The following is a 26,160-nucleotide window of genomic DNA, read 5'->3' as shown; positions in this document are numbered from 1 at the left end:
TGTGCTCATGTCGGGCTTGTGGCTTCCCATTGGCATCTAGTTGGCCACTGTGGGAAACAGGCTGCTGTATAAGAAAGGTCAGGGGTTGCCAAACCATTGCCCACGGGGACCATGAAGACCTTCAATTGTGCCCCCAGCAGGTAGCCTAGAATCTGAGCCTTTAAAAAAAGAAAAGAAAATCTCTAGCTCTCCTAGAAGGAAAGTTATGGAACAAGTGTGCAGGTACTCTGCTAAGCTATTTCTATGAAATGAGCCAGCTTGGCTGTGCCTGCCTGTCAGTGTTATTAGCTAATAACTGAAGTCAGAGTTGTGACTGATAAATGAGTTGTTTGAACATCAAGCAACATCAATCCCTGGGATCCGTAAGAGTTGCTGTCCCCCCCCTTTCAGTGCACTTTTCTTGTTTCTGTCTCCCCCCCCCCCGGTGGCAGCCATTTTGCTGTGTCCCCAGTACTCTCTCAATGGGAAGTGCGTCTTCTGGTTCCAAAAGGTTGGTGATTTCTGAGATAGACCTTTGCTCCAATTCAGGAGGCCTCTTCTTATGTTGAAGTGATGGTTGAAGCAGCATACACAGAAGTTTATTATAATTTAGAATTGTAATGAAGGATTTCTAAGAATTTAAGTAGGAATAAAAAACCTATTAAGATCCAAGCAGTGTGTGGGAGCGAATCCTTTTCTGTTTGCTACTGAAATAAGGAATTCAAGCATCTTGCATAATCTATTAAATCAGCTTCATTGTAAAATAGCAATAATTCCACCTATGTTGTTGTTGTTGTAATATAGCAGGCAAACAGGAACAATTGCTCTAAGACCGTTGGCACTCCAGATGTTGCTGGTCTACAACTCCCATCATCCCTCACCATTGGCCATGTTTGTTGAGGCTGATGGGAGCTGTAGTCTTTGCTGGGATCAGGAAGAGGAGAGGAACATCAGCTGTGGCTTCTTGCCGTTTTTTCGTTTGTGTTTGTTTTTTGCTGTATTACTACTATGGTCAAGGGGTGGGAGGTTTTTGCTGGGCATCCTTGCAGGCAACGATTCATACTACTCAAGGTGAGAGCCTGGATGCTGGGGTGGAGGAAATGAAAGGTGTTAAGCTGCTCAAAAGCCATAGAGTGAGAGCCTGCTGGCATAGACTGGGGCCCTCTTTGTGTGAGAGATAGAGGGGCCGTGAGTGGGCTGCCACAGCTGATAAATGGAGTGGGAACTGTTGCTACGACCATTTATTTTTTAAATCTGTTTGAATGTCCTGTGTTTTGTTTTTTATCTTCGTTGTAATTTTGCACACCTTCTGACAGAATTGTTAATTTGTTTATTGGACCTGTTTACATGATTTTGTAACTTTTGTGTATTTTTTTCGGTTTATCGTATTTTGTTCCCTGCTCTGGAATTGAAATAATTCAATGAAGAATGGGCTATATATATTCTAAATAAATAAATACTGTAAAAAGGCATGCAAACCTGCTTTAAAGGGCATTGCTTATTTTGATATATTTTTAAATTTCTCCCCAAATTTCTTGTTTTTCCATTTCAAGTCCCAGGTTTTTCCAGTTCCCCACCTTCTACAGCCTTCACATCTCTGCTTTTTCAACATGGCTCTCTTCCAACCAGAAGACTCACACATGCTGTATGTCCCATCTGAGTGGTGCTGCATCACTGTGGCTGAGAACGTTGCCTCTCTTGGTCAGATAAGACTCTGATATAACCTTAATTATTTTTTAAAGAGCAATTTATAAAATTGAGCCATCTTTCAATTACAGCTGATGCAGTGACAGGGAACCTGTGAACCACCAGAAGGTGGATGCCAACTCCCATCAGCATGGCTAACAGAGTTGGGAGTTGTAGTCCTTACCATCTGGAGGGCCACAGGTTCCTCACCTTTAATCATACAGGAAAAAGCTTTTAAGATAAAGCAACCTGAAATAACTGCATTAAAATGTATTCAAAATCCACGAAATCCACTAAAGAGGTACCCCAAGCTGAGCTGAGTCCTCCTTATTTACTTTTTCTACAACTCAACATCTTCCAAGAAACAGCATTGCAAACATTTCCTTACCATTGCTTCTGTTATAAACTTCAACTCTGAATAAAAACTTGAGAAATGTCCAAGATAGAAAGAAAATTACAGAAGTCCAGTTCCTCATGCAGTGTCATTAGTAGAGGCACATATGCAAGGCCAGGCAATGAAGGTGGTGACTATACCATTTTGTTGTTTAAGAAAATATAACTTAAATGTCCATAAAAAAGCCACCACATGGGGAAAAACCTTTAAAATTGGGCACACCATTTTGTGACATTTTGATTGGTCCTTATAAAAGTGTGGTCCAATTATGGATTTTGGAGGGTTTTTTTAAAAAAAACACAACCTAAATGTGGGGCATAGGGCACTTTGCAGGCATAATGCAAGGACAGCGGTTTGTATCCTATTATGAATGTCAGTTCCAGTTACTTGAAAAAACATTGATCCGACAAAGGAACAATTGGGAGCCTGCTTTAAGCTCCTGATTGTTCCTCTGAATCCCCGGTCTTACATGTCCCACACCTGATGTCATGTATGACATCAAGTTTGGCCCACAAACTGGAGGTTCCCTGTCCCTGTTCTATGGACGACATTCTAAGAAAGCAGGAACCAGAAGAAGAAAGGAAAAATCTTTAATCTAACATCTTCAGAGAGCAAGGAGAGAATTTGTGTGAAAGGAAAATTGAACAGTGAAATGAGAAGTGTTGGGATATATTAGGAAAATTTCCACTTGATAAGAGTATAGCCTATCTAGCAGAAGAATCCACATAAACATATTTTTGGGAGGAGGGATTAGAATTTATCATTTTCTTGCTTCCAATCTGAGACAACCAGAGTTTAACTACAAATTGTACCCTGAAAAATGTTACAATGTGAAGTGCTCCCAGTTTAGGGCTGCAGTCATTCTGTCCCTCCTTAGTCAGTATTCCAGTGCTCACTGAACAGGTTCTTTGGCTCCTTTTTTGTGGGGGATCCTCCCTCCATTTTGGGTTGTTTTACGGGAACACTTGGCTCAATTTGAGCTACATTAAATTCTCTGATTTCTCCACTGATGTCTGTGAAGAGCTCTCATATCTGTTCCCTGGGAACAGCTCTTAAAATGGCTTCTCAATGTGAACCAAGAAGCATTCTCTATACAATGATATAGTTCTTTCTACCCTTCTTAATATCCATGTCTCCCCTGCCCTTTTCAGCCACTCCATTCCCCCTCTTACTTGGGGCCAATCACCCCACGTTCAGTCTCTCAAAATCCATACCACTAAATTCCCTTGTTTTTTTCCCTGAAGATTTTTTAAAATTATCTCTAAATTGCAGTGTTACCTCAAATTCACTGATATTTCTCTATTGTGTGGAATTGGTGCTGTTTTGGCTATACAGGTGTGAGCAACGAAAGACTCAAATCAGCATTAGAAGGAATGACGGCTGAAACATCATATGCATCTGATCTTGCTTATGAACAGTTTCCCTTTTCAATTATAGAGGATTGCTATGTTTTCTCCATCATTTCATCTCTTTGCTTGCCCTCCTCAGATTAATTCAAGAGTTCAATTTTATTCTTATACAAAATCATACATCAGATCAGATATCATCCAGGACAACCTATTCAGCAACAGCCTTTGGAGCTATTAGCACATGCAAAAACTCCACATTTTATAATGCAAAAACAGACAAAATGCACAAACAGTCATAAGATGAAAATTGAAAGATATTGTGCATTATTTCAGGGTCTTTTATGAAAGTCTCAAAAGACCTGGTATAGGATACTGATCGAAAGATTCAACAACAGTTTACTTAAGGTGACAGGACATTTTGTTGTTTAGTATCCAAGCAGTAGATATTCTCCAAGTTTTAGAAGAAGAAAAAATACAACTATCTTTGAATAAAGATATTTCTATGAACTATTTTGGACAATGCACTGGAACTCCTTTCCAGTGGAGCACAATGAAGGAATAAAATGGATTGCTTTTATGATCATTCAACTTTTCCTCCTGACAAATCTATGGTTACTAAAGCTTTATTTCAAGAAATACTGTAGGTCAAGCACAGGACAATCAGTTCATCCAAATTATTTTAGGAAGGAGTTGGTAAAAGCAGTTCATCTTTTGAAATCTTGTGTAGTGTGGGCAATTATGTGAAGTGGTTCTTTTTCTGCAACTCTCTGTATATCACCTATAATTCAAAAATAAATATCCTCGAGTTCTTTCTTGCTTGCATTTGTTTCTGGACATTAATACACAAACAATGTGAACTAAAACCATTTTCTGTTATGGTCAGTCACCACTTATTGTCAGATGAATGAGAAGTTGGAAGTGACCATATAAGTGTTTCCGAGATAGGGGTATATTCCTGCCCTTGACATTTTGTGAATGAGTAACAAAATAGAATTTCCAAAAGAGAAATGCTTGTCAGTTGTAGCAAGAGCAACTAATAGTCCTACTGCACCTAGAATCATAGAATAGCAGAGCTGGAAGGGGCCTATAAGGCCATTAAGTCCAAACTCCTGCTCAACTGCGGAATCCAACTTAAAGCATACCCAACAGATGGCTCTGTCCAGCTGCCTCATGAATGCCTCCAGTGCTGGAGACTTTAAAGACTAATACAGTATTGAGTAAGTTTAATCTAAGCTTAATGCATCAGATGCATGATGTATAGTCCTAAATGATTAAAGTATTGAGTAAATCTGAAACCGTACAGCACCAGACTGCATCTTTTTAGGAATTTGACTCTTCCATAATGCCATCTGTTAGATTCCAATGCAAATAAAAGTTCAACGTACTGTATAGAACTGCCTAAGTAAATATTAGTTCAGAATTCTCAGTCAAAATCTCACTCTGATGTTGAAACCCACTCAAACTCCAAGCAACTGTGGTTGGAGAGATCAGCAGAAGTTCAAGAATACTTTTAAATGCAATAAAATATCCATCTGTTTCTCAGTCTTATAGGTACTAAAACCAGTAGAATGAAACAAAAACTTTTCTGCTCCAGGAGTACAAGCTCATCAGCTATACCAAGAGTGCCCTACAGCTACTAATACATGAAAAGGATGTTTTGGCACAACTGTAGCTCTCTAAACAACCTAATCAATCAACCAGGTTCAAGCAATAAGTGACTCAGTACTGAAGCCGTCTGCCTGCCCAAGTACTAAAGCACAGGAAAATAATCTGAAAACCTTAACAGCAAACAGTGTTCACTTTAACACTTCAGATATACCACCAGAACTCATAAGATGAACTATGTGTGCCATAGAGCCTCACCAACACATTTCTGCAGATGCCACCTGATTGGTGTTCCACAAATATGGGCACCACATATTAGTCAATCATTATTTTGGGTTGCCACCACCTCTCCTCCCCACCCTAAATCGTCCTACAAGCAGAGAAAGGGTTTGTCTGTCAATTTACATTTGATTTTGGAGAAAGAGAGAGGGAGTTGTGCTGCTGCTTCTGTTTCTGCCTTATCCAAAGCCCACCATGAAGGGACCAACTGGCCAAATATATGGGGATTGCCATTGTCAACAACTACGAACTAAATAGAACCTAAAGTTTCAGAGACAGCTTACCCTTAAACAACATTAGCTTGACAGATTGGGTAAAATGTATTCACACCTCAGGTAAATTTGGGGAAATTCTCACTTACATACATTTTATTTGTTCTCTGTATATGGACTAGAGCTAGTTTACATATTATCACTGTCCAAATTCAGATTTAGGAGACATACAAGAGACTCCATATGTAAAAAGTATTGATTACTGTCATTCCAAGTGTATACCTGACTCAAAATACAGTATGTCAACAATGAAAGACTTAAGTAGCAAAGGGAAATTCTTTAAGGGATAATACAGAGAGAAAGAGAGAGAGCTGCCAGGGAGACCAAGAGTGCAGCTAGGTAAAAGGGGATAGGGATTCACTTTGGCTGTAAACATGAAGATATTAGCCATGTCCAATGGGCACCATTTCCAGCATCACCCAATGGACAACTTGGAACAGAAGCTGTAATCATCACCCCTGCATTCCTCCTTAAAATCATTTGGGGGGGGGCTGTAGTGATAGTCCATATGGAATGGGTAAAATGAAACATCATGGCTTCCTGAGAGATATTCCCTATTCTCAAGTTTCATAATGGGGAAGGTAATAATCAGATTTGTTTTCCTTTGACAAATGCTTTGGGTCAAGCTTCAATCATCACACCTTTTGTCCAATAAACTTTCCCCCTAGTCAGGGATATCTCTGGGGTGAGAGGATGCTTAGAGGTGCTATAATTTTTTTCATCAGTTTTCACAGCCAAACCTGGAGGTTCCTGAAGTGCTACTGTACTTTTGGCAGATTTAGAAAAAGCCTTTGTCATTCCACACAGAAAATACTGAGTAAAACATGATAAGAAGAGCCTCCTGGATCAGGTCAAATGCCCATGTAGTTCAGCATCCTGTTCTCACAGTGGCCAACCAGTTGCCCATGGGAGGCCTGCAAGCAGAACCTGAGTGCAACAGCACTTTCCCCATCTGCAGTTCCCAGCAACTCTATTCAGAAGCATACAGCAGAGGAAGAACATAGCCTTATCCTCCACAAATCTGTCTAATCCTCTTTTAAAGCCATCCGTTGGTGGCTGTCACCATCGTGGGAGCCAATTCCAGAGTTTAGCTGTGTGCTTTATGAAGTACTTTCTTTTGTCTGTCAGCTTCATTGGATGGCGCCAACTTCTAGTATTGTGAGAAGGGGGGGGAATCACCATCTAGTTTTTCCACACCATGCATAATTTTATACACCAATATCATGTCTCCTCTTACTCACTTTTCTCTAAACTAAAAAGCCCCAATATATGAAAGAAAGGGAATACACAGAATATTCTAAATTATTTTCATCTATCTGCTTGCTTGCCCTGCTGTCTATTTGATCACTATTTTGATGAAATATCAGGAAATATCCCTTCTTCCTTCCTTTTCTTGCAATTTGAAAAATTCAGCTTTGCCACACAACTCAGTCACAAACAGCAACTAGCACAGTTCTCGTTTGTTTGTATAACGCCCTCTAGACATAATGGTAGATTGTGAACCAGTGTTTTCTTTTTCTTGTTCAATTATCTTCAGTTCCCAATTTTGAGTAAAAGATGTTCTGGTGCATCTCACAGCAGAAAAATATACATATTTGACAGCAAAAATCTGACCAACAATAGGTAAGTTTATGCACATAATTATAGCAAAACAGCTGTTATAGCCATTTGCACAAATACCAAACTCACCTTGCAGAGGGCAGTCCCCTTTTGTTAAGGTCTGCTCTTACTTTCTCTCCTACATGTCTATATATCTCCACAATAGCCAATATTGCAGCATCTCTCACCTGTGAGCATACAGGGCAAGTATTAGAACTTGTCAAGAATATTTGAAGGTATGTCAATGAACACACTATGCTTAACGCCTCATCTTCTGGTCTTTTCTCATCAATCATTTACATGTTTACCTATTAACAGTTCTAACTAAAGTGAAGGGAAAGGGGTGAAAGGAGGCTGCAGTTTAAGGAGTCAGATGCATTAGTGCTACATCTTTTTTCAAATCCCTTGACCAACAGGACTGAAGAAGCAGAAAGACTATACTGCTACAATGAGATGTGTCAAACCTCAGGCAACTTTCTGAAAGTTAAGGTTCTCTGATATACTGTGCTGCTCTGGACATTACTGTTCCGTATTCATAGTCTGCTTTTGCACTGCAAGTATGGCTACTGCACTTGGAGGAAAATGTGTCAAATGTGTTTGTTGCAAGGTATTTTATAGTGCCTCTATTGCACTTAATTTCTGCAAGAGATACCCTTGCAGCCTGTTAGTTACCGTGTTCACTTCTGTTTGATCAACAAAAGCAACACTGTACAAGGACCCTGAAGCCATTTCTTGTTGTATGCTTCTCCTTCCCAACTCCTCACTTCCACCATGTATCTAGAATTTTATACACACACTTATAATTTCTTTTAGGAAATATAAAGAAACTTAACTTTGCTCTATCTTACAGTCTGTGACTTAAAATCAAAATGAAAAAAGCCTATTACAGTAAGAGATTCAAGGGAGGACGTGGTAAAGTAACTCTTATCACCCGATCTGCTTTACAATGATATAGTAAACATTTTTATTTCTAGAATCCTAAAATATCATTTAATACTATACATAAGATAAAACCATACCTAGAGATTTTCTAGAACAAGAGTTCCATGAAAAAATTACCTCAGTGTTTCACAACAGTGACAAGTAATTGAAGACACCTTTCTCTACTTTAGTTTTATGTGGGAAATGGAAAGAAGTTCTGCCTCTTGGTCTAAACTTAAAGTTTCAGAACGTTGTGAATTCCTTTAAGAATCACCGACACAGAGGATCTTTATGTCCTACAATCCTCCCATTATCAGCAAACTCAGGGAGTAAGACAATGCAGACAGCAGAAAATCAGAAGACATGGCTTTTTGTTGAATGAATATTGTCCTACCTGGCTATTGCAGTCTCCAGTCAAGATGCATAAGTGGGGTACCAGTTTGCTGAGAATCAATGATTGTGCACCATATCTAGAAGGGGAAAAAATCAAAGTGTCATTTCTCACTCTCACCCCAAATTTTAACATAATATGCTCCAGCATCTTCTTACTACTTCCTTATAATCTAGGAAGCTTCTGAGCATTCTTTTCATTTTAAGGGTCTTTTAAAAAAGCATTATACCCTATGAAAAGAATATGCATGCAGGAAAGGACATTCATTTCAACAGCCTATATCTACAAAAATAAAATACATACGTGTTTAATGTTGCAGTAAGACACAGACACACTCCTTCTCGTGAACGATAGTTCTTGTGTTTAAAGCCAGCAACAAGGCGTTCCCAAATGAACTATTAAAAATAAAAGGGTAGGTTAGATTACTGAATAGAAATGCATTTTCCATGATGCTAATGTTAATTCTAAATTTAAAGATCAAAATTATATGACTCTTTAGGACAAAAAGTTTATGTTTTACACCTGTTCTCATTCTTGTATATTAATATTGGTATAAAACACCTGTAGTAAGAAAAATTAAACATTTGATCAATCACAGTTTTCAGCAGATGGAGTCAGTACTTCTCTCTTAATCTTTCCCTGCTAAAAATATATATATTTTTCCCATTATGACCTTAATATGTCCCTCCCTCACCCAAAGATTTTCAACTGAATTTCTTTTTACATCTGATTGCTTTAAAAACAAAAATGCATCATTGTATTTATTTGCACATTTCTGGTTCTATTTGCCCTCCAATTCCAATGCTGTTTCTGTTCTTCAGTGAGCTTCTGTGATGATCTTGGGATGTTTCTTCTATGATCAATTTCTTGACCTACACTCGTCTGCTACCATGTACGTTCGTATTTCCATGTTTCACTTGCCCTTACTAATTCTTTTCTTGCTTTTATCTTTGTAATTCTTAACCTCCCAGGAGCTCTGCTGTATCACAACTACCAGTGCTGTATACTTGAGACTTACAAGCCTAGATTTGCAATGTTATTTCAAAGCAAGCAGATTCCAATTGCAATTCCCTTCAGCTGCAATGCTGCCATTATAATCTCAGCCGTTCAGCAGGCATTCAGGAGAAAAAGGTTGCCTAGCAACTGCTGCACAGTGAGCAAGAGCACATTTCCCAGACTGCAGCATTTTATGATTTAGACCCTCCCAGTATTCAAGTCATGCTGTAGAATGAGCAAAATAGACAGTCACATGTAATTGCAGAATATATTGAATGATATACATTCTTTTTCTTTTAAAAGGGTTGAGAAAAATATTAGATAGGGTTAACTAAACAATATTAAATATACATTCCACAATTACTGAAGTAGGTTAAACAGTGTTGAAACATTTTGCCAAAATCTTCATTCAATAACTGAACCATTTCCGCCATTTCTGCATGGATTCACAAAAAATACCGTGTTAAAATTCAGCATTTCAGTTTATGTTCAATGCAGTAAGTTGATTGCAAGAACGCCCTGCTAGCATTTAACAGGCATTGGGCTGGCACAAGCCCAGCTTAAATTTATGGAGGCAAAACACTTTGCACAGGAAAAAGAATAGTATTTCAGGTTACTTTTGACTTAAGGAGAAGCCAGCAAAATGTTGCTTATGAAAAGCAAAATTAGTAGCAGCGGCTAGTCTGTCGGCAAACAGCATTTTCCTTATAACAATTCAAACATGCGCTCAAAAAACTAGTTACTAGATATAGAAAGTTTTAAAAAATGAAATGTCCAACAAGCTAGACATGTTAAAAAGAAATGGCATTGAGGATTTTTTTATATATAGAACATCCAATGGGAAGCAGGTGGAAACACCAGCAAGTGATGGCTATAACATTCAACCCAACTGTCAAGAGATTTGGATGCAAATTTGAATGAGATAACTACGAATGTTAACCAAGTGCTAAACTGTGTTTAAATCCCCAATGGATTTAGCCCTAAAAGAATGTTGGATCCAGATTTAAATCCATGGTGCCCAGTGGAGGCCTTTGCAAATGCAATGTTTGCATTTCGGATCGAGGACAGGCCATGTGATCACATGCTCCCTGCCCCACCCCCAAATTCTCATGTGAATTCCTCTGCTAGAGTTAGTAATGACTAAGGGCATCTGCACCTCCACCTTTAACAGGCTGAAACCCCAGTTGAAAACAAACTTTTATTTATTTATTTATTATATATTATTTCAATTTATACACTGCATACTATCAGAAAGATCTCAAAGCGGTTTACAGTAGAATACACAAAAACATATCTGTATATTAGGAACAATAAAACCCATGTCAAATAAGTTACATAACAAAATGCATGAACAATATTCATATACATAAACACAACATAAAAATTGTGTTATACAAGGCCGTATAATATAAAATTACAACAAGCACAAGAGATACACAACCTCTCACCCAATTTCACTCAATATCCATTCCATCCACTACCACTACCTTAAACATTATCTCTGTCAGCCAGCCACTCATACATCAACTGCTCAGGCTCAACAGTGTTACAACCCACGTATAAAGACTCACTAGTAAACATATACATACACTCTCCCCATCTCTTATTGGTATTAATAATAGTTTCTAGCAGGGTCAATGACTAGGGTCAGCAAGGTAAGGGCAGGACGAATTTGCATGATAGAAGGGAAAAGCAATCCCACACAATGCTCCCAATCCCTTCAACTGTGTGAAAAAGATCAAGAATATTATGCAGCCACAAGAGCGGCTGTATACTACAGCCAGCATAGACTTTTCACATTCCGCAATGTTAAACTGAAATACCCCCATGCCATTCTGCTGCTTCCCATAAGCTCATTTCAAAACAAAACCTTACAAAACTTATAGTCCTGAACTCAGAAACGTTTGCTTAACAACCCTCTAAGTTTTCATGGCAATACACAAAGCAGTCAGAGAGAATTGAGAAATCAAAGTGTAAACCAAAGTTGGCATGGCCATCCTGCACCCCCCTCCATATCTCTTACTGGTAGATGGAAAATGGAAATGGACTGCCTTCAAGTCGATCCCGACTTATGGCTACCTTATGAATAGGGTTTTCATGGTAAGCGGTATTCAGAGGAGGTCTACCATTGCCTCCCTCTGAGGCTAGTAGTCCTCCCCAGCTGGCTAGGGCCTGCTCAGCTTGCCACAGCTGCACAAGCCAGCCCCTTCCTTGCCTGCAACCGCCAGCTGTGGGGCAACTGGGCTCCTTGGGACTATGCAGCTTGGCCACAGCTGCGCAGGCAGCAGGGCACGTAACCCTGAGCCACTCACTGTGGGGGTGATCTTTAGCTGGCTCTTGACACCCAGGAGACATGAGCGGGGATTTGAACTCACAGACTCTGGACTCCCAACCAGGCTCTCCTCCCCACTGTGCATATACAGCATGCACATAGCACACACTCATCCCCATTTGAACCTCTCCAGCAAGCCCAGTGCTGTGATCAAAAGGTCAATCACTGTCTCTAACAAGCAAAGACAGCCATTTTTCTCCCATTTTCTAGCACTGGAAGGAGAGAAATCACTCCTTCCAGCCTAGTATGCAATAGGGAGGAAAAGGGGCTAACAGACCACTTTAAACAGTTCGGCAGGCCTGATTTGACCTGGAGCTTTGAATCTCTCCCCCCACCCCGTGACTGGACTAATTTTTTTGTAAAAAAATAATTACAAATGGTGCACAGTATGCACCATTGTACAACAGTGATCCAGATTTTTCATTTGTAGTCATGAAAATAAATTTGAATAACCTGGAATGATATGACATTAGGTGATTGACAGTTTGGAAACCATGTGTCAAACAAGCTGAGGAACAGTCACCATCCAGCTGCCATAGTGGCCCCTCCCTCTCCCAACTGTCACCACAGGGGCATCTGCATCTCGATTCCAGGGGAGAGGAGAAGAAACAGTAACAGATTCTTCTTAAACAAGCTGCCTTTTCCATTTTATTGTAACTTAAAAGCAAAACATTATTTATTGTTGAAATAATCTTATGCAAACTGCTTTGTGAGGTCTGCCTGAAAAGCGGTGTGTGTGTAAATAAATTAATAAAGCATTATCTTAATACAAGAAGATTACATGCAAAGAAGAATAGGATTCTTATATTGGGACAAATTCAAGATGTTACTACTGGTGTATAAAGCTCTTAGCAGCTTGGGACTGCCTTACCCTGTGCATGCTCACTTTAATACTTCAATCTATAGAACTGGCCCTGTAAAGTGTGTTCATTACACACTTTAGCATGGCAGCACCTGCTCTTCAGAACTCCCTGCCTATTGACATCAGCCAGGTGCCTTCACCGTATTCCTTTCAGTGCCTGCTTAAAACTTTTTTGTTCAGGCAAACCTGAACACATAGATGTTGAACTGTTTTAATCCTTTTAGTTAGTAGTTGTTTTAATTGTCTTAAAAATGTTTTTAATTACTTGTTTTTAACAATATTATTGATTATGTTAGTGTTTGTTGTAAACCACTTACAGATTTTTTTTTACAATCAAGTGATATATAAATTTTGTTAATTATACAAATAAAAAATAAAAGTTCCTTTGATATTTTTGTAAAAGAGATTTTGGTAGGTACAACTATGTCTGAGTAAGAAAAACTGCACCAATTAAGTTTACTTCTGCTACACAAATATAAAAAGGTATAGGAACCCTTCCCTTTCTTTATATCCAGTTACCCTATTAAAAGAGCACTTGACAAGAGCATAAATACATCTGGAAACCTGTCCAGATTCCTAGAAACGCCATACCATTGGCAAAGCTGCTTGATCCATTAACTTCAAAGCAAGATTCTGTGCTTGTTCTCGAACTTGGTCTTTAGCATCTCCCATTCGATCCATCAACACCAGAAGAACTAGGGGACAGAAACAAGAATTAATGCTTTATAGAATGCAAATTCTGAATAAAACTATATCTTAAAGCTGACTATAAAAGCAATTTAAAATTTTAATTCACGACCAATAATGTAAAAACTAATCAATACTTGTTACTTTCAATAATTTGGTTGTTTCAGAGGCATTGTCACCCAACTTCTCTGACCAGTTATATCTGCGCTCCTTTTTTAAAAGAGTTAATATTGCATAGTTATGGACTACTATGAGTTTGCAGAGTACTTATTTTGTCCACATTTGTCTCTATTCTCCACATTACACTCTGGGAAAGCTGTTGCCTTCAGTCAACAAATAGAGATATACAAAGCATTGTATTTCTGATCCATGTCACTTTGATATGTGGTCATCACATTTCAGCTTTAATCTGTGATTTTAAAAAATGATAAAAAATTCATATTTAAATATTTTGTCACAAAGTATGTATTTAAATACATATTCTCCATTTTGGTACTTTTCTGAACAGTACGCTGTATTACAAAATTCAGAGAAATGTGAAATTGGAAGAATAATTAAGTTCTGATCAGTGTTACTAGTTCAGGAGGTGCAAATTAGGTTAGTTCACTTAAAAATACGGGCTGAATGAATTTCTCCTCCACCCCTGGCCACAAGTCTAGAATACTGTAACCCTTAGCACATTGGAGGCTGAAGCACTATTCCACCCAGTCCCATGTTTATTGAAAAGATCACTGAAGAATGATACACAAAAGAATTATACACTCTGTACTATTTTCATCTTGAATAGGAGGCAAGTATGCACTATTATTTCTGCTATACATATATATGCCATCAGCTTCCCACATGTCTAGTATGTGGAAAACCACAAAATACAAAAGGGCAATCTATGATCATATAAAACCAAAGACAAAGTTATTGATTTGGAGGAAGAATTTTAATTTACTCGCTGCTGTAACACAACTCAAAAACCTATTTACATAGACAATGCTTTCTTGCTACTTTCTATCTAGTGGAAAACACTAGGAAGCAATTTCAGTCTTTTGACCCTAACCCCATACCCAGGGACTAGTCATCAGCCTTACTGCACGAACTCAGAAAGACTGCATATTTATCTTTCTACTTTCTTCAACAAGGAGAGGTGATACAGAATGAAAAGGCAGGACAGAGGCAATACAGGCTCTAAAAATAATCAAATGCGTGACTGATAAATCAGACTTGCAAGCTGATTAAGCCATTAATTTGACAATTGTAATTACTGCTTTTAACCTTGTATTGAAATGTTTGGTCCACAGACAGAAGCTTTAGAGTGTAAATGTTTTTTAAAACACATTACAAGAAATTGGTGAGGATTTTAACAGCTGTAGCTTCACATGACAATGACACAATGTACTTGAAATCCTCAGTTGTGAGTTATACAAGTTGAGTTTGTCTTTTTAAACATCTCATAACAAGTGTTTTTACAAGATTATTATGAATGTTTTCATATAAGACATTGCTTTTATTCATCAACAAACTAACTGGTAATATACCATGGTTTGGAACCAAAGGTGCCTGCTGCATGACAAATGCTTCTGTCTCTTGTTACTAGCTCTTAAAACTGGGGCCTCAATTAAAAGTGATGTCAGCCATGCAAGAAAATCTTACCTATGTGGCATTCTCTACACCTCAGTTCAAATTTAACTTTAAGTGTAGTGATTAATGATCTAACCAGGACACAGATCCCAGGCGGGCTAATCCAGCATTTAGCAGCATGGCTGCATGTGCAGGAAAGGTCCCAGAGAAAGTATATAGGTCTGCACATGACCCCCATCTCCCACCTGTGCTGGACCTTCATACTCAAGTGAAGATGAGGCTTCTATGACCTTTGAGGGGTTTCTGTGAAAGTCACAGCATGTTTGGGTGGGTAGGATACTTAAAGTCCAACAAAGTGGTCTTTCTGTTCCCTCCCTCCATTGAACACTGAACAAAGACAAGCTTCTGCATTCAGCAGACAGCTGTAATGCATAAAAAACCCTTAATAAGGAATGGTGTTACATGATGGCATTACATAGTTCTAGAAACACAGTACGGAAAATATTATGGCTGCCTACCACGGAACAACCATCTTTTTTTCCTGTACAATGTCACCGGCAACCATGCAACTTCATTAAATGTGGTTCTAGGCCCATTAAGAAGGTTTTAAAAAAAAGTGTCACAGCTGGCTGAAGAGTACAGTGGCTTACATTTAAAAAAGGGAGGAACAGAGAATGGGAAGACCATCCATCCACCTCAAACAGTAAGCATTCTTTCCACCCTGAACACTGGCCACAGCCAACCCTTCAAAAAACCAAAGGGTTTTCTCCCACCCCCACCATGCCTCTTGAAATCACCAAATGCTCCACTGGTGGATTAGCCCTAGAACTATGTTCTCAGTAAATAACTACAGCCTGTGAGAACATACTCACTAAAGATTGTTTGGGGACTGTTTAGCCATTACACACATTTTCACTCTTAGTTATGGCAGCGGTAGGGAACCTCCTGCCAGTGAGCCTAATTAGGCCCACAAAGCCATTTCCCCCCAAACCACACCATGCAAATTTGCAGAGGAAAAATGACAATTTGCAGGCATGGTTTGAATCCAAATCGCACTTGCTATTGGACTTCAAAGGGATTCCCTCTCACCCATCATTTGCTCATTGCTGAGAACAGAGTCCCTTTGAAGCTGTCACCTGACATCATAATGATGTCAGGTGATTGACTGGTGGGCAGTGCTGCCTAGCAGCCAGATCCAGTTGCCACTCCTGAGTTAAGGAAACCATATAAGCAAGAAAAGTATTTTCCATTAAAACAGCGTACTGCAAAATTTGCCCTCAATACAGGTGGGCCCCGCTTATACAGCAGGTTCTGTTCCGGACTGCCGCCGTAAAGCGGAAATCGCCATAAACCGGAACCCATTGAAGATAATGGGGCGCGTCGCAAGAAAATGACTCGAAAATGTCACAAAAGCGCAAAACCGGCCTTAAAACGGGGAATTCCCCCTAATTGAAAGCCGCCGCATCAGCGGAACGCCAGAAAATGGAACACCGGTAAGCGGGGCCCTACTGTATTCAAGAAAGTGTTTCCTTAAAGTAAATACAGTGGGAGCTAAACAGTGAAAAATCCATGTAATTTTTTTTAACATCCTCAGGAACATTCTTTAAGCTCCAAATAAAGCATCAAATTCTACTCACACCCTCAGAATTTCCACAGATCTTTTCAAGAGTACTATATTATGAGCCAAAAGTTTTAATCCTAGAATAATGAACCTGAATGGTATTTAATGTCATAAGTGATTGTACATGACCAAAGTCATGCTGTGATTTGATCTGAATAAGATTGGCAGAATAGAGTTATTTGTAAGTATTAATTAGAATTTTCTCATATGAACACAACTATTAAATCAAAACCAGGCAAACATATATACACATGCAATATTGGTACTGGCAATTTCTGAAATATCTAGTCACCTGAAAATGTTATGTGGTCATAATTCTTCCTAAGCAATTCAAACTTATTAGAGCATAACCCAAATGATCTGCTGACTTAAAGAGAAAGTTGCTACAACAGCATCACACACAAGATATCACTCTCTTCAATAGCAAACTCAGGTGACGAGTACCAACATAAATGGAGCCAAACTAGGGTCACTCTGAAAGAAAAGGGACATATCAGCATGCCCAAGTGAACCCCAAGATTTGCAGAAGTAGCAAAAAAAAAATCTTAAGAGCCTACTAAAGACCGCCCCCATGTGTTCAGTAGCCACAGAATGCTGTGACAGTTGGAAAACAAAACAGAGGGAGTGAAATGCCCTGCTTGAGTGGCCATGGCTGGCTGATGTGAATCCTGAACAGGAACTGCTGCTAGAAGGCAAAGGTTCACTACAACACTTTGTTGTAGGTTCCACCTGTACTTTATAAAAACAGCATGACGAATGCAAGAACTCAATCAGTTCGGTGGATCACAGCTCTATGAATTTAGGTCCAATTTTGCTTGTGGCCAGGATAAACAGGATCATGCATTTAGTAAACTTTGGCCTTTTTATTGTCAAGAAGTATGTAGCTTTGGCTATAATAGATATTTAACATAGTAGAAGAGACTAACGACCCCCTCCAACATCTGAGTAAAGACTGCAATGTAACCAATAATGCATTTGCAAGAGCTGCCATTATGGATAAACATTTTTCTACCAAGTACATAAGGGGAGTTTGTTTATGTCCTTCCCCACACTATTCTCATCAAGTTGAGAAAGGGATTTATGAACTGATATAGCACTGCACCTGGGTTGAAAAAGGGAGACAGATGGAAGGTCCCATAGCATGGTGTGGGGCACATGACACAGTGACCATGCTGAGGTCTTAGCACGGTCAATGCCTGGATGGGAAATCACCTGGAATCTGATGCAGACAACCTTGAGTTTCATGAGGGAAGAAATTAGGTTTATATCCTGTCCAAATAAAGGCTCAGGGAGATCCCAGGTACAGATGAACCTACAAGGGTGTCCCAGACCCCTTGCCAAGGTAGAAGCATCTAGCCCCATCACTGATGACCTTGAGCTCGCAGGCCAAATGTTTTATTCAAGCATGTCTTTGGCCAAAACATTGTCTTGGAAATAAGTTACAACTTGTTTTAACTGGTTGTTTCTAGTTATTTTAATAGTTCATTTGCCTTGTTTTCATTTTGTAATTTATTGTTTGTATTGGTTTTGTATTATTGCTGTTAGCTACTTTGAGCACCATTTGGTGATAAGGTAGGATACAAATTTAACCATTTTTTTTTGCCCACTGAGAACATGTTGAGAGAGGAGAAAGGAGGTATACAAGCCAAAGGTTCTCCACTCATACAGGGCAGAATAGTGTCTTTTGATACAAGTGCATGTCGCTAGAATGACAGATTTCACATGTGTCACTTGAGACTACTTTCTTGTAATAACTTTCTATGTGCTGATATCTTAATACAGTAATACCTCTGTTAAAGTAGATGCATTCCTGCACATTACTTCTTTAACAGAAACTTTGGTACCAGAGGTAGGAATAACATGGAAAGAATAGGGATAGGTTCCTACACCCGCTCACAGATGGTGAAGGCAGCTTCAACAGAGGCTTTAAAGGATGTCTACCCGGCACCCACCCAGTCCCATTCCTTCCCCGCCCCTTCTCTGAATTGCATTGGATCCTTCCCTCCTCAGGCCTGGGAGAAAGCAAGAGATGTCTTTAATGCAATGCAAACACACAGGGTTATCAGTTTATCGATAGAAAAGCAAAAACACAAGGTTGTCACTTTCACTTTAAAGCAAAGGCACAGGCTTGAAAGTTTATCCATAGCAAAGCAAGCTGCTCAGTTTCTCCTTAAAAAAAGTCTTCCTTAAACAGAGCTTGGTTCCTGGAGGATTCCCTAACTGAGGTATTACTGTACAGAAAAGGAAACTGGGGCTGCAATTGAGCAACACTTAATTCCGAGTAGACATGCCTAGGATTTCAGTGTTAGAACTGATATCTCTTAATTATAATTTTTCTTGAATGTACAACCAGGAGAGCTTCTAATTCTTCCCAAAATTACAACCTAGTAGTATATGTTTCTGAAAAAGATTGGGATTGTGTACCAATCACCACTTTCCACTTAAAGATACACAGAAGAAAGGGTCCAATCCTTTCTCTGCTGCAAATTCAATTAATCTTAAAGGGAAAATGTTAATTCATATGCAAGTGCTCTGTTTACAACTGACAGTGTAAGTATACATTTTGTTTGTGCATATGCATGTACGTACATACATTTTATTTGTGTGCAAATATAACGGCCAGTGCTAAATACAAACCTACTTACCATAATTAGCACTTCCTCAGCGTTACTGTATCATAATATGCATTTTAATCCTACAACACAATCGTCCAAATCCAACACAGACAGCTAACATGGTGTGTGCGTGTTTTGTAATTAAAAAAGTTGAACTAAAGCCATCCTAAGAAATTGCTAACTGTAGACCAAATTACTTATCTTCAGCTCTTTTATAAACAATATTTTAAAACTACTCACCAGGTCCTACATATGATTTGAAGCGTCCTGAAAGTCTGTCAACAAAGGCATCTAGAAGATCTAATCCAAGCAATGACACCTGTGGAAATAATGAGAAGCTGAAAAAATGCAAGTTTAGGTCATGGTTTACCATCTATGCCAGTCTTCCACAACCTGGTCCCCTTCCAGATGGTTTGGACTACAACCTCCTTTAACCGTGACAGCTGATGGAGTTCATAACATCTGGAGGACACAAGGTTGGAGAAGGCTGATTAAGCCTTCTAAGTCAGCATCACAACTGTAAGCTTTAAGAATGAGAGACGAGAGTTAAAAAATAGCTGTGCATCTGGTCTCAGGTTTTCTAAATAACCTTTATGAGTTTAAAGCAGATACATGGCAATCTCCTTAACATATATTCTCTTGTACTGTAAAATATAAAATGAAATTTACTCACACTTTGCCATGACTGTTGGCCAGTATCTACCTTGGAACAGGCAACACCATGATACACTAGACTATTTGTGAGGAACCTTTAGCCCTCCGGATGTTGCTGACCCACTACTCCCATAATCCATGGCCACTGGCCATGCTTGCAAAGGCAAGTTCAACAACACCTGGAGGGCCAAAGGTTCCCAGTACTGATCTCAGAAAATACCTTGCTCTTAACTAGCAGACAGCAAGAAGTCTCTGTTCAGACAAGGTTGCAAAACTATATAGAAATCTTACTGTTTTAAATTTTTGTAAGCATCACACTACTCTGGTTTACAGGTGGGCAAAGAGAGGCAAACTGTGGTGGTGGCAGAGGGACAGTGGTAATGACAATGAGAGGGCAGCAGCGGGGCCTAGCAGGCAGACAAGTGAGCAGCAGCAGCAGCAGCAGCAGCAGCGCAATAAGGTAAGTAGATCGTCACCTTGTAATGGTGAGTGGGCTTGCATGTTCCAGTGAACCCTATGAGCGATGCCTTCGGGAGTCATGTACTCCCAGCAGGGTCACCCATGGTGGTAAGATCAAGGGAAAGGAACCGGGCAAAGGATGATCCAACAATGTCCTCAATGGCAGAACAGGCGAAGGATAACAATGTGTATGTTACAACGGCTGTGAAGGCGGATGAAGACTTCAGCAGATAAAAGACTTCTAATTGTCGTGGTATCCATGCCATTGGATCAAAGTCTTTTTCTGTCAAGATTGTGTGTTGATCGTTGTGCACCAATCTCCCCACATAAAACAAATTCACACACAGGCGTCTCCCAACCAAACCAAACCAAAAGTCCCAGTGTGATCGGCGAATGGCGATGAGGGCAGGACTGTGCAATCCGAAAGCCTCTAGTCACAGACTGGCACATGGGCAGCGGATACAGACTCAGTTGTCCTGGCTCAAGGACCGAAGCAGTTGAGTAGTTCAGCAGCTATATCCACGACTGAGCAGTCCTATTCAGGATCCACTCTGCTCACCCCGTATGGGGAGGGGGCTAGAAAACATGCCCTAAACATAGTCTGCCTCATCTCTCACCCTAACTGGATTACCGCATCCAGTGGGATCACCACTTAGCGGTCGCAAAAGACAATTGAATTTTGGAACATGGAATATATGGACATTGCTGAACAATACAGATAGTGAATGTCCTGAACTCAGTACTGCCATCATTGTGAGGGAGTTGAGATGTTTTAATATTGACATAGCAGCACTCCAAGAAACTCGAAGAGCAGGAGAAGGACAACTGAAGGAAGAAAAAGAAGGTTATACCTTCTTCTGGAAAGGACTGCCTGAACAAGAACAACAAATACATGAAGTAGGCTTTGCTATTAAAAATAATCTTGTGAAGCTCTTGTCAGAAGTTCCTATTGGCATTAATGAACGACTCTCAACTCTCCAGTTAAAACTTGCCTCAAACCAGCAGGCAACTATTCTAAGTGCTTATGCACCAACATTAGATGCTGATGAAGACATTAAGGAAAATTTTTATACCCAGCTGGACACCACCTTATCAGAGATACCTAAGGAGGATAAAATTATCCTCTTGGGCAATTTCAATGCAAGAGCTGGGCGTGATTTTAATTTATGACCAGAAACCACAGGGAAAAGTTGGCAATAGCAACCTGAATGGAATTCTACTTCTGACTAAATGTGCAGAGCATAATCTTGTTATTACACACTCTTTCGCCAGAAAAATAAATTTAAAACATCATAGAAGCACCCTCAGTCAACACACTGGCATCTCCTAGTTTATGTAATTGTCTGTGCCAGAGATCCCCGATGTACTCCTCATTAGGGCCATGATGAGTGCTGATGACTGCTGGACAGATCACTGATTAATTTGATCCACTATGTCCCTTAATATTGTTCCTCAATGTAGGCTCCAAGGAAGAAAACAGAGGCATAAAATGAACAGCCATGCCCTTCAAGATCCTATTAAGCGAGCTTGCTTTCAAACAACTCTCAAGAAACATCTACCGACGGAAGTCCCTGAAAATGTCGAGGAACACTGGATTAAACTGAAGACATCCATTATTGCAGCATATGAACAAACGATTGGATACCAAACAAAGAAACATTAGGATTGGTTTGATGAGAATGATAGTGAGATTGAACATATCATCAACAAGAAAAGGAAAGCCTTCCAGATATGGCAGAAAGACATTAACTGTGCTGCTAAGAAAAAAAATCTATGCCAGTCCAAAGGCTGAGGTCCAAAGAAGAACTAGAGAACTTAAGAACGCCTGGTGGATAAAGAAAGCTCAAGAAATCCAGCACTTTGCAGATGCTCATGATGCACAGAGCTTTTTTAATGCCACAAAGGCCATCTACGGACCAACAAATTATGGTACAAATCCCTTACGTTCAATGGACGGTACCGAACTTCTTAAGGATAAAGAGTGTATTGCACTGCACTGGAAAGAGCATTACCATGACCTCCTTAATCATAACTCTATTGTGGCTGATGAGGTCTTCTTGCAAATTCCACAACAAGCTAGAGACGAGCTTGCAGTATCCTCTAATTTGGATGAAGTCAGTGAAGCCATTAATCAAATGAAGAACAACAAAGCTAGTGGACCTGATGGGATTCCTGCTGAAGTCTTTAAAGAAGGTGGGCCTGAATTTACACAACTTCATAAGCTCATCAAAAAAATCTGGATGAGAGAGGAGGTCCCGGAACACTTTAGGGACGCCATAATTATCACTCTTTTCAAGAAGGGTGATAGAACAGATTGTGCAAACTATCGAGGTAAAATCCTTGCAAGGACCCTCGCAAATCGCCTCCTGCCGATCTCAGAGGATGTCCTCCCTGAATCTCAAAATGGTTTCCGCCCTTCCAGGGGGACAGTGGACATGATCTTCACTGCATGACAGCTTCAAGAAAAATGCAGTGAGCAGAATTGACCTTTATATATGGCGTTTATTGATCTGACTAAGGCCTTTGATACTGTGAATCGAACAGCTCCCTGGACCATCCTTCTGAAAACTGGATGCCCTGATAAATTTCTGAATATTTTGCGACTCCTTCATGACAACATGACAGCAACAATTTTGAATAACAATAGTTTTCAGATCGATCCATTCAGAATCGGATCAGGCGTAAAACAAGGATGTGTCATTACTCCTATCTTATATGCTATCTTCACTGCTATGATTCTACACCTTATTGAGGGGAAACTTCCTACTGGGGTAGAAATCATATACCGAAGAGATGGAAAGCTTTTTAATCTCAGTAGGCTGAAAGCAAAAAGTAAGGTAATGTCAACCTCTGTCATAGAACTTCAATACGGTGATGATAATGTAGTCTCCGCACATTCAGAGAAAGATCTTCAAACCATCCTAAAATGTCTTTGCAGAAGCATATGGAAAGCTTGGGCTCTCACTTAATATTAAAAAAACCAAAGTGCTTCATCAGCAGGTGCGAACTAGTCCCTCTGTAGCACCATCAATCCAGCGTAATGGTGTGACGCTGGAGAACATTGATCACTTCCCCTAACTTGGCAGCCATCTCTCTGTAAAAGCTGACATCAATGCTGAAATTCAACATTGTCTGAGCTCTGCGAGTGCCGCATTCTCCCGAATGAAGCGTAGAGTGTTCGAGTATTGGGATATTTGCAGGGAGACCAAAATGCTTATTTACAAAGCCATTGTATTACTGACCTTACTGTACGCCTGTGAAACATGGACCATCTATTTTATTTATTTATTTATTATTTAATTTGTATCTCACCCTTCCTCCCAGCAAGAGCCCAGGGCAGCAAACAAAGCGCTAAAAACACTTTAAAACATCATAAAAACACATCTTAAAATAGATTAAAACAAAACAGCGTTTAAAACATTTTTTTAAAAAAAACTTTTTAAAAGGGTTAAAAACATTATTAAAAACATATTAAGCAATTCTAACACAGACGCAGACTGGGATAGGTCTATACACGCCACTCCCAACTTCTTGAAACATTCCACCAATGCTGCCTCTGGAAAATTCTGCAAATTACTTGGGACGACAGACGGACTAATGTTAGCATTTTGGAAGAAGCAAAGACTACCAGTGCTGACACAATGATCCTTCAACATCAACTTCGTTGGACCGACCATGTTGTTCGAATGCCTAATCACCATCTTCCAAAGCTGCTACTTTACTCCCAACTTAAGGATGGAAAACAGAATATCGGTGGACAGCAAAAGAGGTTTAAAGATATTGTTAAAATGAATCTAAAAATATGTAACATGAACATCAAGATCTGGGAAGTCTTGGCCCATGAACGTCCCAAATGGAGGTCGGCTATTATCAAAGGTGCCGTGGACTTCGAAGAAGCACGAATACAGGGCGAACGGGACTAACGAGCTAAGCAGAAGGCCCATCAAACAAATCCTCATCGCGACCATCTTCCATCTGGAAACCTGTGTCCTCACTTGGGAGGCTGTGTGGATCCAGAATTGGCCTCCACAGTCACTTACGGACCCACTGTTAAAGACCTTACCTTGGAAGACAGTCTTACTCAGCCACGAGTGATTGCCAATGGATGTGTGGGGCCTAGCAGGCAGACAAGCGAGAAGCAGCAACAACAACAACGCCATAAGGTAAGTGAGGAGTGGGAGAGGTTGAGACCCTTGTGTGGTGGCTCTGGCCACCCATGTGGTGTAGGCATGGTCTGGGGTTCATGAGGGGGTGGGGGAGGATTAGGGTGCACCTGGCAGAAGCTACGGAGTGATGGCTAGGGGTGCCTGGCAGAGGGGGTGCTGTTGAGTGGGGTGTAGGAGCTTTGGCAAGTGAAGAGAGCAAGGGTGGCAGCCCCTAGTAGTTTACAAATTTTCCCATTGAAGATAATATTCTTGTCTTTACCTAATGACTTCTGTTTGTATGAAGAAATGTAATAGTAGGGTTTTCTTTTATTCTTATATTCAGCTACAATTGTTCACTAACACCATTTACATCAGGAGGACACTGTAAGTTGCATATCAGAGGAATGTTAAGAATTACAAGTACAACATAGCAAGTAGTTACCACCACATTGCCTCTAAACAATGTGTATGGACTTGCTTAAAATTGAGTGTCCTCTCTAAATAAGTGCACAGTTTACTTAGTTTCAATACTATTTTTTTTTAAAAAAAAGATCTGCATAGTTAAACTGTAAGAGGGAACATATTTCCTGGTACAGAAATAACAATGTTCTTTAGCCTGACAACTAGGGAAGCCTTGAACAGACTTTAGCACACCAATGCTACCAACCTCTAAGTAAAGCATCACATATTAGGACTAGAAATGTTTGCTCATCCCCATAAGATCAAAACCATGCCTACTGTCATATTAAAAGTGAAATAGTCCCAATACCTACTAGTTACTATGTAACTTGACAAAAATCATTTATAGCAAAGTTGTTTAAAATATGCTGAATAGTCCAGTCAATCTATGGATTATTATTATTATTAGTCACTTTTTCTGGAAAAGTGAATCAAATTGACTTATAAAAGCAAACATTAAAAACAAGTGTACAGGATAAGATAACCTTAATACACCAGTAATAAATATATGAAAGAGGAGATCCGACTCAACCCCACCCCACTAAAAGATAAGTGGAAAGTTAACATCCCAAGGCCTGGGTGATAATGTTTTCGCCTGGTGACTAAAAAGTGACAGTGATGGTGTCAGATGTGCCTCCTTGGGGAGAGTGTCCCATAAACAGGAAGCTACCACTGAGAAAGTCCTTCTCATGTTGCCACCCTCTGTACCTTCCTTGGAGAGGGCACACAAGAAAAAATCTCAGATGATGAATGCAGAGTACTGGTTGGTTGATATGGGGAGAGGCAGTCCTTGAAGTATTGGGATCCTGAGATGCTAACAGTTTATAGATTAAATCCAGGACTTTGAATTGGGCCTGGAAACTAATTGGTACCCCATGCCAGGATTGTTCTGTGTTCAGACCATGTGGACCCGGTCAACAAACTGGCCACTGAATCCTACAGCAACTGCAGTTTCTGAACCATTTTCAAAGGTGTCTAATGTATAACGCATTGCAGTAATCTAAACTAGAGGTTACCAGAGCAGAGACAACAGAAGTTAGGCTATCCTTGTTCAAATAGGGGCATAGCTGGGCCAGCAGTCAAAGCTGATGGAAGGCACTTTACAGGGCCAGTGGCAGGCATGGCCCAAGTGGGGTACTGGCCCAGGGCCCACTGGCCCAAGCTGGCCAGACACTACTGCCCATGCTATCACTGCTGCCCTCAACCACCCCATTTGGAAAAAAGCATCTCCTGCCTGCCCAACACACTGCTTGCTTTCTAGACGTCTAGATTTCTTTACCATC

The 26,160-nt window shown here is 39.9% G+C and overlaps 1 protein-coding gene across 9 annotated transcripts in view; it reads right to left on the bottom strand.

The window, feature by feature from the left end:
* The window catches only part of CLASP2 (cytoplasmic linker associated protein 2), a 232,004-nt gene that overhangs the window by 198,512 nt on the left and 7,332 nt on the right, over positions 1–26,160 (bottom strand). For all 9 annotated transcript variants that reach the window (XM_061587096.1, XM_061587086.1, XM_061587088.1 and 6 more), the window contains exons 2-6: positions 19,401–19,479; positions 13,257–13,360; positions 8,779–8,870; positions 8,479–8,554; positions 7,254–7,351 (exon numbers count right to left, since the gene is read on the bottom strand). In XM_061587096.1, the coding sequence (XP_061443080.1) occupies positions 7,254–7,351; positions 8,479–8,554; positions 8,779–8,870; positions 13,257–13,360; positions 19,401–19,479 (449 nt within the window). The remainder of the gene's footprint in view (positions 1–7,253; positions 7,352–8,478; positions 8,555–8,778; positions 8,871–13,256; positions 13,361–19,400; positions 19,480–26,160) is intronic.

The sequence above is a fragment of the Rhineura floridana genome, chromosome 10, assembly GCF_030035675.1.
Source record: "Rhineura floridana isolate rRhiFlo1 chromosome 10, rRhiFlo1.hap2, whole genome shotgun sequence".
NCBI classification, from domain to species: Eukaryota; Metazoa; Chordata; class Lepidosauria; order Squamata; family Rhineuridae; genus Rhineura; species Rhineura floridana.
This window is presented reverse-complemented; position numbering and strand designations above follow the sequence as displayed.